The 14,034-nt window shown below is 44.2% G+C and overlaps 1 protein-coding gene across 1 annotated transcript in view; it reads right to left on the bottom strand.

The window, feature by feature from the left end:
- LOC310984644 (protein NLRC3-like) overlaps positions 1–14,034 on the bottom strand; it is a 101,315-nt gene that overhangs the window by 22,604 nt on the left and 64,677 nt on the right. Inside the window, exon 11 of the mRNA XM_083969904.1 lies at positions 10,298–10,474. Coding sequence (XP_083826030.1) covers positions 10,298–10,474 — 177 coding nt within the window. The remainder of the gene's footprint in view (positions 1–10,297; positions 10,475–14,034) is intronic.

Genomic DNA, 14,034 nt, shown 5'->3' with positions numbered 1-14,034 from the left:
TGAATGGTGTATGGATCGTTTCTGTGGGAGGGGACTATAGCTTACACGTTGATGTAAAGCTTTTACTTTGATGTAAAGTTTGTGCACTTTGATGTGAGGTTTGCACTATGATGTAAGGATTTGATATCTGATGTAAAGGTTTGGCACTTTAATGTCAAGTGTGTGCACTTTAATGTTAAGTTTGTGCACTTTGATGCAACGTTTGTGCACTCTGATGTAAGGATTTGGCATTTTGAAGCAAATTTTGTGCACTTGGATGTATAGTGTGCACTTTGATGTAAAGTTTGCACTCTGGTGTAAAGTTTGTACACTTCAATGTAAAGTTTGTGCACTTTGATGCAAGATATGTGCACTTTGATGTAAAGTATGTGCACTTTGATGCAACGTTTGTGCACTTTGATGTAAAGTATGTGCACTTTGATGTACAGTTTATCTGTTACCTGATGTGATACCAGCGTCTACTGGATAATGTTTTATTATTAAAGTATTATTGGGTACCTTCATTTGCTTATTCCATTTTTCAGACCCTGTTACCTCCAAAACATTTCTGCCTCATGAGCACAGTGATTTCAACATGCTGCTTCAAAAACTGGCCGTCTGACATGAAGCTATAGCACATATGACTCATGAAAGTCCAAGACTACAAAGTATTGAGAGCCAAGGCAAGGTAGAAAAATGTTTATTTCTCAATGGAAAGTCAAAGGGAGATATGAAGACCTTGGTATAGTAAAATATACAATACAATAGGCCTGCACGATATCAGGAAAATGTGCAATGTGCGATGACACTGTTCAGTATTGCTATGACGATATGACTTGCGATAAATAATCAAACATTCAGGTGTGCTGCATATTAACCATACAGTTCCTGTGTCTTTCTGAAAACAACCTCAACATGCTGTAGAAGATACTGTAATGGTGGCACTGTAACGCTGCCACACAAATACACCACAAACAGAGAAAAAGGGTGGAAAACTTGCAATGCTGTGAACAAACTCCAAACATTATAAGCAACTAAACACAAGTTGTGCAAGTACAAATATGCTGATCAATGCTGCGTGGATGTGTTTCAGGCACGGTATGTGAGGGACCTGACAGAAGTCCATACATAAACATTTGGAGCCGTATCTTGTCAAAATAAAGTCAAAATCAATATGACTGAACTGTGTATGAAACGCTATAGGGCTTTTAATTTGAAGGGCCAGATACAGGAAGTCGTGACACTTACTTGCTGTCAGTTTTTTTTTTCTTGTTATGGTTACACGGCACTGCCTGTCTCTCTCTTTTTCTTTTTTTTCAAAAACGACTTTTTCCGTTGTATTGTTGTTACAGACCTTTCTGGTTTGGAGACTCGGCGTGAAAGCACGTGTCACTGCTGTTTTCGGGTTATTAGCGATTAGTGGATGAGCCCCGGTCCCGTCCCAAAGCACCGTGCCACCCCACCCGTCTCATACGGCCTGAGCTTAGTCACTTACCCCCTCATCTACTGTGTTTATTGGTGATAAACGGGCGTACTGCCTGTAATAACTGTAAAACTGTATAACTGTTTGGCCGCGGGCAAAAAAGGAAAAAGAAAGACAGTAGCAACACTGGTTTTGAGACAGGTAACTGTTAACATTAATCAACATTTAAACTGTGTGATGTGACTATGGCGGAACGTGTCGATGGAGTCCGACCGCGGGGGGATGAATACAATGTACTAATCGCATTTCAGGTAACCTTACGCGATTAGTTGATCCCGCATGTCGACATCGCGATGATGATGGAAATACGATTTATCGGGCAGCCCTACAATACAAACATTAATAATTCACTGTGGTTTCTGGAAAAATTGGCCGCAAGGCAGACAGGTGGCGCCATATGGGAAGAAAACATCATCAACATGTAAACATCTTTATATTCTTCGCACTTCTCCATCAGAAGAACTCCTCTCTGCTCACTATGACTCATTTGATCATATGACTCTTTTCATTCATCCATTTGTTTGGGCTTCATCATAAGTCTGTCTGGATAAGTTAAATCTGGACTGAGAGGAACAACTTCAGACTCGGTTTAAAGATGGTGCTGGACTTGTGTAAGCCTGGATTTGTAGGTGAGCTTGGTTTTCTTTAGCGATGCTGATGGTATACCACTTCCTCTGATTCCTGGATTCCTCCGTCAGTCACTGATAATGAAGCTCTACTCCCACCTACACACACACACACACACACACACACACACACACACACACACACACACACACACACACACACACACACACACACACACACACACACACACACACACACAGGAGAGATGATGAATAACAGACTGTTCAGCAGCGACTTCAGTCCTGTTCAGACCAGATGTGTCAGTTGTTGTTAGTCGGTAGTAGAGTTCTCAATGGGCCTGAAAATTACAACCCGACCCGCGGGCTATTAAGCCCGGACCCGACGGAGCCCGACACACCAGCATTAATTATCTGTCCAAACCCGGCCCAGCCCCCCCCCCAAAAAAGTGGCATGCTTTCTTTGCAGTGGTAGCGGGTGATGCAGCACTCATCTTTTGCCTCACGTCATCTGGCCCCTCCGGTACCGACCCACTAACGGGCGGGACTTGACGTCCTGCTGTACGCTACATGCCATTTGATCAGTGGGTGCAATTGATTAAATTTCTGCCACGGGAACGGTGCGCCTTTTGGAGATTTATCCACCAATCAGTGTGCATGCTGTTGACGCACCACAGCTGCCAGCTGTGGCGTATCGTCAGCATTTTCCAGCAGTAATCTTCCAGTCCTTCTGCCCACAGCAGCACAAGATGCAGAATGGGATATTTGTCCGAGACTCACACGTGAACAACAATTTACACCAGAAATGTGTTTTATGAGAGAGGGAGAAAAAAAGGAAGCCTGAGGTCGGACCCGACCCGAATCACTTTCATATTTTTTCAACCCGAACCCGTGGGTCTGGTCGGGTTTGTTGGGCTGGCCCAACCCGTTGAGAGCTCTAGTCAGTAGTTGAGTGACATTGGCCTGTAGTGAGAGTGCTGCTGTTTCCTGTAACATTGTGGAGAGAGGGGAGGTTGAATCAGCTGGAGCTTCACTTACACACCTTCACACTGTATTTATTGCAGACTAACATTATTCTAAAGTAAAGATCAACAACATGTATTTAGTTAATTTGATATGAGAGATATATGCAACAGGACGTCTGGCTCATACTTCCTGGTTTTGTCCTAACACCAGAACACCTTTACCTGATACTGGAGCATTTAGGACTCTGTAGCTGTGTCCCAATTCAGGGGCTGCAGCCTTCGGAGGACCCAGCCTACGCGGCCTCCTCCGACAGCCGTATCAACTGTCGGTAAACGGGACGGTCTAGCCTTCGGAGCATTTCCTGATCCGAACGTAAACAACAGCCCAACGTAAACAACGGCCGAACGTTAAACATTTAAAAGTGGCGCTTGCAACGGCTCTACTGCTCCTCCGCTCCTCACTTTTTTTTTTTTTTTTTAAATAAGTAGAATCAATACAAGGGCAGTTATCATTAATATACTAATAAACAAACCATTGAACAGCAGCCAGAGGGGTAGGCTATTAAGTGGATAGAGAATAAAGAGCAGAGTGATATGTTTTCATAGCTTTCTTATTAAAAGTTGAAGGTGTGTGTATGTGAAGGTGTGTGTGTTCATCTCTCGCGCGCTCTGTTTGGAGTTTTATTTTGAAAAGGGTTTGAAAATTGGCTCGACATGGCCAGGCTTTGTGTTCATGATGCAGCTGAACAAAACCTCAAGTCCCGGCCCGAGTTAACACGGTACTACGAAGCTGGTTATCAACTTGGTTTGTTAAGTCTGGCTCTCAGCTTTATGATCTGTGCGCGTTCACATCAAAGGGCATTTGGCGTCATATTATTCTTCTTCCGCACGAAATGGATCCACAACGGACTAATTTCAGCCAAGAGCAGCAGGTTGTTTTAATGGAGAGAGAGTATGAGCGATACAAAAAAGCACGATCGCAGCCTGAAGCATCAGTGTTGCTGCAAATAAGAGAGGAGGCTGCTGTTAATTTCTGACAGCTGAACATTGCGCTACTTTTAAATATGAAGCTTTATTCATTTAAATTAAATAAACTAGAGCAACAAGTTATTTTAAATTGTATTTTATATTGTTTTCATATATTTCACTGATCGAAATTAGGCTATAGAATACGAGTGTGTGTTTTATTGAGCGTATGTGTGTGGGTATGAAAATAGTGGATTTTTTAGGTGCTGTGGCTACAAGCAAATCTCATATTGTCTCTGTACAAAGACAACAAAGACTTATTCAAGATTTGCATTTGGGCAACACTGAAATAGGCTATAACAGGCGAAACATCAAAATTGATTTATTCATGGCCACATTAGTGAAATTATTAATTTTACCGATTATCCATCTGTCCTGCTGTGAGTGGACAACTTCTTTCAGTGGTGACTGACTGTATTAAAAATAAGATATAGGCTATAGCCTAATATATAATGAGCTCCTGACGGTCAGCTCAACGGGTGAGGAGGCGGAGACAACTCTCAGCGGAGATGCTCAGAGAGAAAGCCAACAGCAGCAGATCAGCTGATCTCTCCCTCCGTACAAACGCTCCGTTCTGATCCAGCTCCTGGACTTTAAAAGTAAAGCTGATGCCAGCTGTAAATGAGTTAAATAGTGAAACAGCGGCACTTTTATCGCCAGTTTTATGATCTGGTCGGGACCAGGTTATGAGCTATAAGTTACCGTGGTGATCTAGTCAGGTTAAAAGAGAGCTGCCTTTGTAGTACAGGAGAGCCTGGCTTTAGACTCAACATATCTCACTAACCCACTAAACTGGCTTCGCAGTACACATCGGATTCTCTCGTGTTTATTTGTTTGACTTCCTGCCCGGCTTGATGCGGTCGCTCACGGCTCGGGCACAAAATAGACCAGACGCCAAAACAATCGCTGCAGGGCGCGAGCCGGTCGCGGAGGTGCACGCCGCGGTGCATCTGATGTGGTTCGCGGCGCTTCCTCACCCGGTGTGTACCCGGCGTGAGCGCTGGTATTTTAAAAATCAGATGGCAGAGTGCGAATAGCGCCGTTTGGTTGCTTGGGCAGCTTGGGTGCTTCAGGTGGAGCGCTCCAACAGTTATATCAGACCAACAGGTCCGCTTTGACCGCGATTGGCTCCTAGATGTCCCGTTTTTCATGGGGGGCGGGGGCCCCTGCGGAATGGGAGGGGAAACACTGCTGCATTTGGAGGAGCCTTCGAATTTGGACGAATTGGGACAGCCTTCGCGCAGCGCTGTGACGTAATCGGCCTTCAAATGCAGCCTCCGAAGGCTGCAGCCCCTGAATTGGGAAACAGCTTGTTTGTCTTGTTTTGTTGTTTCTTCTTAAAAGTTTAAATGAACTTCAGCGATGACATCCTGTCTATATGTCTACTGGATCTAAGTTACATGATGAAAAGAAACCAGTTAAACTGCCCAGAAATACTTTTCCTTCATGAGTTGATTGATCTGGAGGGAAACGGCTACAGATTTAACTGACCATAGTGTCTCCAGTCTACAGTCTGGACTCTTCTGGAGATCCAACAGATCCTTCAGGTCTGAATCCTGCAGGTTATTGGAGCTCAGGTCCAGTTCTCTCAGGTGGGAGGGGTTGGACTTCAGAGCTGAGACCAGAGAAGAACAGCTGATCTCTGACAAACTGCAGCCCCTCAATCTGAATAAAGAATAAAAGAAGTACAATTACAAAGTACAATCATTCACCTCTTCATGACAAAACTGTTTGATCATTGCTGCTGACCTCAGGACAGTCTGTCAAAGTAGAATCAATATCTTATCAGACATGTTGGACTAAACACTGACTCCAACACTTTTATTCAGGACTGAACTGGATCAAAGTTTAAAGGTCCAGTCCTGGTCCAGGACTAAGGTCTTTCTTGGCCCTGGTCTCAGGAAACTAAAACTACATACATTCGACTCAACACAGTCTTGGAGTCAAACGCTCTGACTTTAAGATCAGATTCAAATCATCTCTTTGAACTAAATGAAGACTGGCCTAACACTACAGAGCAGTCTAACGTGTTTGTGACAGTGCCCCATGAAGGTTGAATTGAAGTGAATAGACATTATTGATGAGGACTGAGTGAAATTAGTTGAAAGTGGAGAGTCATTGTCAGTGTGAGAAAAGAACAACTGGAAACATGAGACAACAACTGTTTCAAACGTCCTTCATTCATGACATCAATGTCAATGATTCAAGTTCTGAGTGAAGATCAATCAGGTTCAGTGGTGGATCAAATATCTAAGATCTACAACAGTAACAGTCAGTGAACTGACCTCAGAGTCTCCAGTCTACAGTCTGGACTCTCCAGAAAACCACTCAGATCCTTCAGGTCTGAATCCTTCAGCTTGTTCCTGCTCAGATTCAGGTGTCTCAGGTGGGAGGGGTTGGTCAGAGCTGAACTCAGAGAAGAACAGCTGATCTCTGACAACCAGCAGCCCTCCAATCTGAATAAAGAATAAAAGAATTACAACATTCATTCACCTATTTATGTCAAAACTGATTGAGCACTACTGCTGACCTCAGGACAGTCTGTCAATATAGAATCAATATCTGATCAGACATGTTGGACTAAACACTGACTCCAACAATTTTATTCAGGACTGAACTGGATCAAAGTTTAAAGGTCCGGTCCTGATCCAGGACTAAGGTCTTTCTTGGTCCCGGTCTCAGGAAACTAAAACTACACACATTCAACTGAACACAAACCTGTTGACCCCACCCCACCCCACATCAAGTCAAGTCAAGTAATTTATTTGTCCCAGATTGGGCAATTTGGTTGCAGTAGGTGTAAGAAAAACATAAAAACATTACTGTATTCAACACACATACAACGGTTCCAGGGTGCCATTCCGAAGGGCCGCCATTCCGAACGTTTACTTTTATTTAATGTGTCGGAATGCCGGCCCTTAATTATTTATGGAAAAGGGGTGCCACTCCGAACCTGAAAAAAATCCGCCATTAAAAGGTTTAAGGCACTCCACACACATTGCAGTGAATGCTTTGGTAGCGGAGTGGTTAGAGCATCCGCCTTCAGCGAGAGGGATCAGGGTTTGACTCCCGGAGGAGCTGCATATTAGCAGAGACTTTCTTGGCCTCTACCTGATCTTTTTACTAAACTTAACCAACTCCTTTCTACATTGCCTAAACCCAACCAAAGCACAGAGCAAAGACATTATTTTTCAGCAGTAGCGCAGAGGCTGCTCGCACCTGGGTGAAACTTTGGAGGGGGAGGGGGGGCTGTTCCCGCGGCGCGATCGTGTCAAGCCGGGCAGGAAGTCAAACCACGAGAGAATCTGGTCAATTTTCAAAATAAAACGCATTCGGAACAGCGGCCCCTCGGAAGGAATTTTCGGACTGGCAGACCGTCGGAATGGCAGTCCCCCCCCCCATACAACAGCCCTATCTCATAAAAACAACAATGACACGAAAGGCAGTCTCAAGTGAGTGTCAGCCACAGTGGGATATCATCCTCGTCATCCTCGTCGTCATCCTCATCGTCGTCATCATCATCATCGACCCTGTTCTAACAGGTTCAGTACCCTAATAAAGGTGGGGATGAATGAATGTTTGTACATGTTCTTTTCCACCTAAGGGGCACATAAGCGCACACCAGATGGTAGCCAGACATACTCAGGGCTAAGAGGATGGGTACTGTCTAAACCAGGGGTCCCCAAACTTTTTGCAAAGAGGGCCAGATTTGGTGAGGTAAAAATGTGTGGGGGCCGAGTCGGCCGACCATTCAGCCTGACATCCTTTGAACCATAAACATTAAAGGCAAATTAACTATTTAATACTTTTTTTTTCATTGTAAATGGAATTCTTTTCATTTCTTCACATAGATAAATAAATCAAGTTTTTACCAAAATCACTCTGCTTTTCATATTTGAAGACCACATAAAATGACATTAATGTCTGGAAAAAAAGGAAGCTTAAACATATCTAGGTTAATTTGAAACATTATTATATTTTATATTATATTATATTTTCAAAAATCAAAAATTGCACTTGAATAAAAATCACAACCAAAAACAAGAATAGACCCTGTCTCTGTTAAAGCAGAAGTAAGTGATATATTTGTGTTAATATAAGTCTTAAATAGTTATATCTTCCGACAGCAATCACTTACATAGAGTGTTTGGACCGAAACACGGGTCTGTCAGTCACTCTGCTCTGCTCTGAGTCGAGGAGAAAACATTTATCGTATCCTACAGTTTTTATCCAATGAGGAGAGAGAACGGCATGCAGGGCTGTGTGTGCAGCCAAGGGATGCAGTGAATGTGGCGGCGTAGGGACGAGGACTGTTATGGTGCGTTCAAGGAAACTCGTAACTCCGACCTGTGAAGTTGTATCAGTTTGATCTGGTACGAGTTCACGGGTCAGAAGTTACGAGTGGCCGTTATAGTGACTTTCACAGGTAAAACAGGTCGGAAAAACACGAGTGGGTTGCCTGGAACGCTACAAAGTCGTAAGTTGTGACTTGAAGCTTTAATTTACGATTTCAAAAGCCTGCCTGGAACGCAGCATTAGCGAAAATGACCGGGTCGCTTACTTCTGCTTTAAGAAAAGATGCACTCAAATATAAAACCACACACAACCAAAACAATAAATAAAATGGCTTATCAAGTCTCAACAAAACTGCACTTGAATAGATATTGACCGTGTCATCACAGTAGATGAGGTGAGTAGTGACTGAGGCTGTGTATGTCGCTCTAAGACGGGTGTGGTGGGGGTGTCAGCGGCGTGGAGCGGGTCTCTGTAGCGGGGACAGCTCCGTGACATGGTAAGTGCTGTAGGGACGGGGGCTGGGGGCTCACGGCAGCACCGCTGCTTGTTGGAAACCGCAGTGATGACGTGCTTTCACGTCCGATTTTGATTTGTCGCTAGTGGCTTTTGTCAAAAAGAAAGTCGATGAGAGGGTTTGGAAAGTCGCCAGATTTAGAGAGAAAGCCGCCAAGTTGGCAACTGACGTTACCTTGCGTTGCTCCTCACAGACTCACATGCTGCACTGTGTGTGTGGTAGCGGCCCCGCCTCCCCCCACAGAGACAAAGATCCTGGATGACTGACAAGAGGCTTCACTCCCTTCATTTCATTCCGCTATGGAACAAATGCGCCCAGGTGCTGAGACCGAATCACAGAGTGAAGCCTCTTGTCATTCAGCCTGTTTGGAGGCCAGAGACGAGGAAAACAAACAGGCATGCACATGGCAATATATCGAGGCTGGGAAAAAAAAATGTACGTGCTGGCTTCTTGTTTTTCGTTCCCATGCGTTGAGTGCCAAAAACGTAATTCTACGTTTTTTGCTTTTTTTTAATTATGAAAATAGACAATTTAACACACCTTTATGTGTAAATTTGGGGACTCTACGACGAGCAGAACTGAAATAGATGACGATCAAAAACACGCTGTTACACGGCAAGGTGCCTCTGTGTTATTGTTGTTTAGTGGCACCCCCCCCCCCCCCCCCATCCTACAAGGCCTACATCTAAATTCTAAATTAAAGTTATCAATTAATTTCCCCACCAACACGTGCGGCTGGATCGTGTTGAAGGCTGAGGAAAAATCGACAAATAGTAGCCTGGCATGGGTCTTATTGTTTTACAGATGTTTCAGTACATGGTTCAATAAGGTGAGTGAAGCATCTTGAACACCCCTCTTGACCCTATAGGCAAACTGAAGAGGGTCTAAAAGATGCTCTGTCCTAGTTAGGGGCTCCTTTTTGATCAGTGATTCAAAAGATTTCATAATTAAAGAAGTTAAGGCCACGGGCCTGAAGTCATTTAAAACCTTGGGGTGAGTACCTTTGGCCACAGGCACCACAGTGGACTGTTTCCATAATAATGGCACCTTCTGCTGAATAAGAAACCGCTGAAAAATACAATAAAAGATAGGGCCTAATTGTTCTGCACAAACAGTAAGCAGACGGCTACAGATTCTGTCTGGGTCTGGACTCTTTCTAGGCTTACAGCTTTTAAAACATTTTACCACACTACCCTCATCAAAGGAGGGGGAAAAGAAAGGTGCGGTCATGAGACTTTTTCTTAGCTCAACATGTTTATCATAAAATACTTGTGTGTCAAACCTTACATAGAATTTGTTTAATTCCTGGGCCAACTGCAGGTCTGAAGAGTAGCCATTTAACTCTATACGCTTCAACTTCATCAAAGTCAATGATTCAAGTTCTGTGTGAAGATCAATCAGGATCAGTTGTGGATCAAAGATCTACAACAGTAACAGTCAGTGAACTGACCTCAGAGTCTCCAGTCTACAGTTTGGACTCTCCAGAAAACCACTCAGATCCTTCACTCCTGAATCCTGCAGCTTGTTGTTGTAGCTCAGGTTCAGGTGTCTCAGGTGGGAGGGGTTGGACTTCAGAGCTGAGGCCAGAGAAGAACAGCTGATCTCTGACAAACTGCAGCGCTCCAATCTGAATAAAGAATAAGCAGTGAGTTGAGGACAAAGCTCCTTGCGTTCAGTGTCTCATCATCTGTTCAGAGCTGAAGAAGAGTAGAAAGTTTAGAAAATGAGAGTCAAACAGCTGAAGCAACAGGAAGCAGGTTAAACAGTCACATAAGCTGTGTTCGAAATCATCCACTACATCATGTATATGATATAGTGCACTACATCATGTACACCAGGGGTCATCAACTATATTTGTTGAAGGGCCAGAATCTTTCTCAACAGACACCGGACATTCAAATAGGCTGAGATTGAAATTAAATTCACCTTTTTGCCTAATAATTTATTTGTTTATAGGCTATTCTATTTTACCTGTAAGCTCATAATTTTCATTGTTTCATTTGTTTGGTATGATATAAAATGAAAAATCTTGACAGCTGGACTTTCAGATACCCAAAGGCTGGAGCTTTACTGACTTGCCCTGTGATTTTCAGCCTAAATTTGAAAAGAGGCTGACAATCGGTTCTGATGATACAAGTCAGTGGTCCTGAGTAGTCAGTAGTGTTTCTCTTCTATATACACATTCTACATCTCGGAGGCGACGTTTTCCCACACACAGAGAAAACTCAGTGGGAAACAGTAGGAGAGACACAGGCCGAGGGGGAACCGGGACAAAACACCGGAGCTGTGTGCCAGGACGTGCACAAAAAAACAACATCAAACACGCGCTGCTACCGCATCGTTTTTGGGCTGTGAGCGTGCATGACACGCATCTACACTGAATGGGTTTGAGTGCGCAAAAGACGCTACATCTGAACGGCCCGCCCATGCACGCCCTGTTTAACCAAGGCGGCGGACAAAATCATCCAGCTTGCCTCTACCGACAGGCAGAGAAAACTCTCCTAAACTTTCATGCACGGTGCTTTCGGGTACCGCGGCGTTTCCTTATCCCAGCGCATTGACTTACAGGCGCACACTAAGGCCGAATTCCGATTCTCCCCTTAGCCCTAGCCCTTGGCCCTAACCCTTCGTTTTGCGCGTTCACGTGAAGTGGTAGGGGTGTCCCGATTCTGGTTCAGACGAGGGTTAGGGGGAAGTGGTAGGGCTATCTCGCCCTCGAAACGGAGATTTTTCAGGGGCACACTTACGGACCGAGGGCTATGGCAAGTTTCCCAGAATGCATCTTGCGGCAACCGGCAGCAGTTTTATTTCTCACTGTAGCGCTGTTATTACGTCATTTTGTTAAGTTTTAATATTTTTTCATGCGAGAAAGTAGCTGTTTAGATCCCCAATGTGCGGTCGGTTTATCCACATGAGGCTGTTTAGACGTTTGCTCCGATGTTTTTCGGAGAAGTGAAGCTCCACGTTGGAGCCTCCACCTGTGGAGCAGATCAGCGGCTCGTCACGGAGACACCACCCGTCCAGAGAGCTTGTCAGCCGGCCAACCTCCCGACCTCGTCCCGGTAGAAAAGACGACCGCTAATTAACTTACCCGCAGGGTTTTAAAGGTTTACCGCCGCGTAGTTAGATAAATGCTGGTCTCATTGATGAAATGTAGCAATTGTCGCATTAATTTGTTTGAATTAAAAGTGAAGCTTCATGTGTGTTTTGGACACATGAGCACTGCCTGGGGAATCTGTAGCCTATACAGAAATCACCACATTTACATCAATAAATAAATGTTTTACAATGAACCGATCATTCTTCATTAAATTTTATTGTATTTTATTAAGTTAACGTGGTTCTGAATAGAGGATTTGTGGCAAAAGCTCGTCACGTCTGCTTATGTAAAAGCCAGCAGAGACGACTGATGACGTATGTGATTGTTGAAGTGGTGTCCCAATTCGTAGGGGTTGACTTTCAACCCTACTCCTTGTAGCTCCGTTTCAAGGGCAAGGGTTAAGGGCTAGGGGTAGGGATGAAAAATAGAATCGGAATTGGGCCTAACACTTTGAGCGTGTGTCTCCATGTCCGAGCGCATTGACTTACAGGCGCACACCAACAGAGACCACGAAATATAATAGCTATTGTTAACTATTAGAACTCAGTCGCGGGCCAGATTGGAAGGTTCGGCGGGCCGGATTCGGCCCACGGGCCGCCAGTTGATGATCACTGATGTACACGATGTAGGGAACAACGGGGGAGAATTCGGACACTACACGGTAATTTTCTGAACGTGGTTGCATCAGCAGAGACGCAGAGAATCATGTAAACAAACCATGGATGTAATTATTATTTAATTTAACCCTGAAATAATAATAAGTCACCAAACATTTTTCCTTTGACTTTAAGCTGACTTCTATTGTGACCCTATGGAAATATTTAAACTTTAAAATAAAAAAAATTTAAAAATTAACAGACACAAGCAGTAACTTGTTCTAGGTACATTACAACACAATATTTGGTAAATTGATCTTTCCTGCCACTACACTATTATTATGATATTAACTCTGATATGAACTATAGGCTATCTTATTACTTAACTACTTAAATCACAGTATTATACTGATTTGTTGAACTCAGCCTGATGTTAACATTAAAACTCAATATACAGTCACACAAGCAGCTCCATGTTGTCCCTGTGTGATGTTCAGGGACAGGTCAGGACAGTCGGTAGACAGACAGAGAGCTTCAAGGTTGAAGTTTATATTAATTAAGGGTGCACTGTGAGACTGTGACCGACCACATGTCAGCTTTAGGAGAGGAGTTGCAGTGCAGGAGTTTAATCTTTAATCTTGTTGCCTTGGTAACACGTTTAAAGTTGACTGCAATGACCGACCACTTTATTCACACAAAGCACCTAAGGACTAATTGACTGTGCAGATGAGGGGTTGTAAATGACCAGTATTCCCCAACTTCACCTCAACTTCAGACTGTGACCGACCACATGTCAGCTTTAGGAGAGGAAAACTCTGCGACGAGCACTTTTTTTTTTTTTTTTTAAATAGCTCTGCGGTATCGACCCGGCTGAAACACAGGAGGCCACGCTGTATTTATCAAAGCTTGGTCGTCGTGCTTATACTCCGGGTCGGTTCCGAGTGAAACTGGAGAGACACAACCGGACACCGGAGGGAGAAGCAGGTCGGATGTGCACGAAATGCGCGCCGCTATGCCGTCGCTTTGAGTTGTGAGCACACATGACGCACGTCTACATTGAAAGTAATGCGCGCAAAACGGCCCTCATGTAGGCTTACACATGCTTTTTAATCAAGGCGGCGGCCAAAATCACCAAGGTGGCCCGCCTTGGTCTTAAACAGGCAGGTAAAACCCTGCTCATGTCTGCAGCTCAGTGTCAACACAACTTTCACATGACATTCATCTGAGCAGAGAAATAAAACAGAGTCTGACCTCAGAGTCTCCAGTCTACAGTCTGGACTCTCCAGAAAACCACTCAGAGCCTTCAGGTCTGAATCCTGCAGGCTCCAGTTGGAGCTCATGTCCAGGTGTCTCAGGTGGGAGGGGTTGGACCTCAGAGCTGAGCCCAGAGAAGAACAGATGATCTCTGACAAACTGCAGCTCACCAATCTGAATGAAGGGTGAAACGTAAAGAAAAATGCTTGATAATCAATCAGCTGCAGCTTATGTGAT

The sequence above is a fragment of the Trachurus trachurus genome (assembly GCF_905171665.1).
Source record: "Trachurus trachurus genome assembly, chromosome: 1".
Lineage (NCBI taxonomy): Eukaryota > Metazoa > Chordata > Actinopteri > Carangiformes > Carangidae > Trachurus > Trachurus trachurus.
This window is presented reverse-complemented; position numbering and strand designations above follow the sequence as displayed.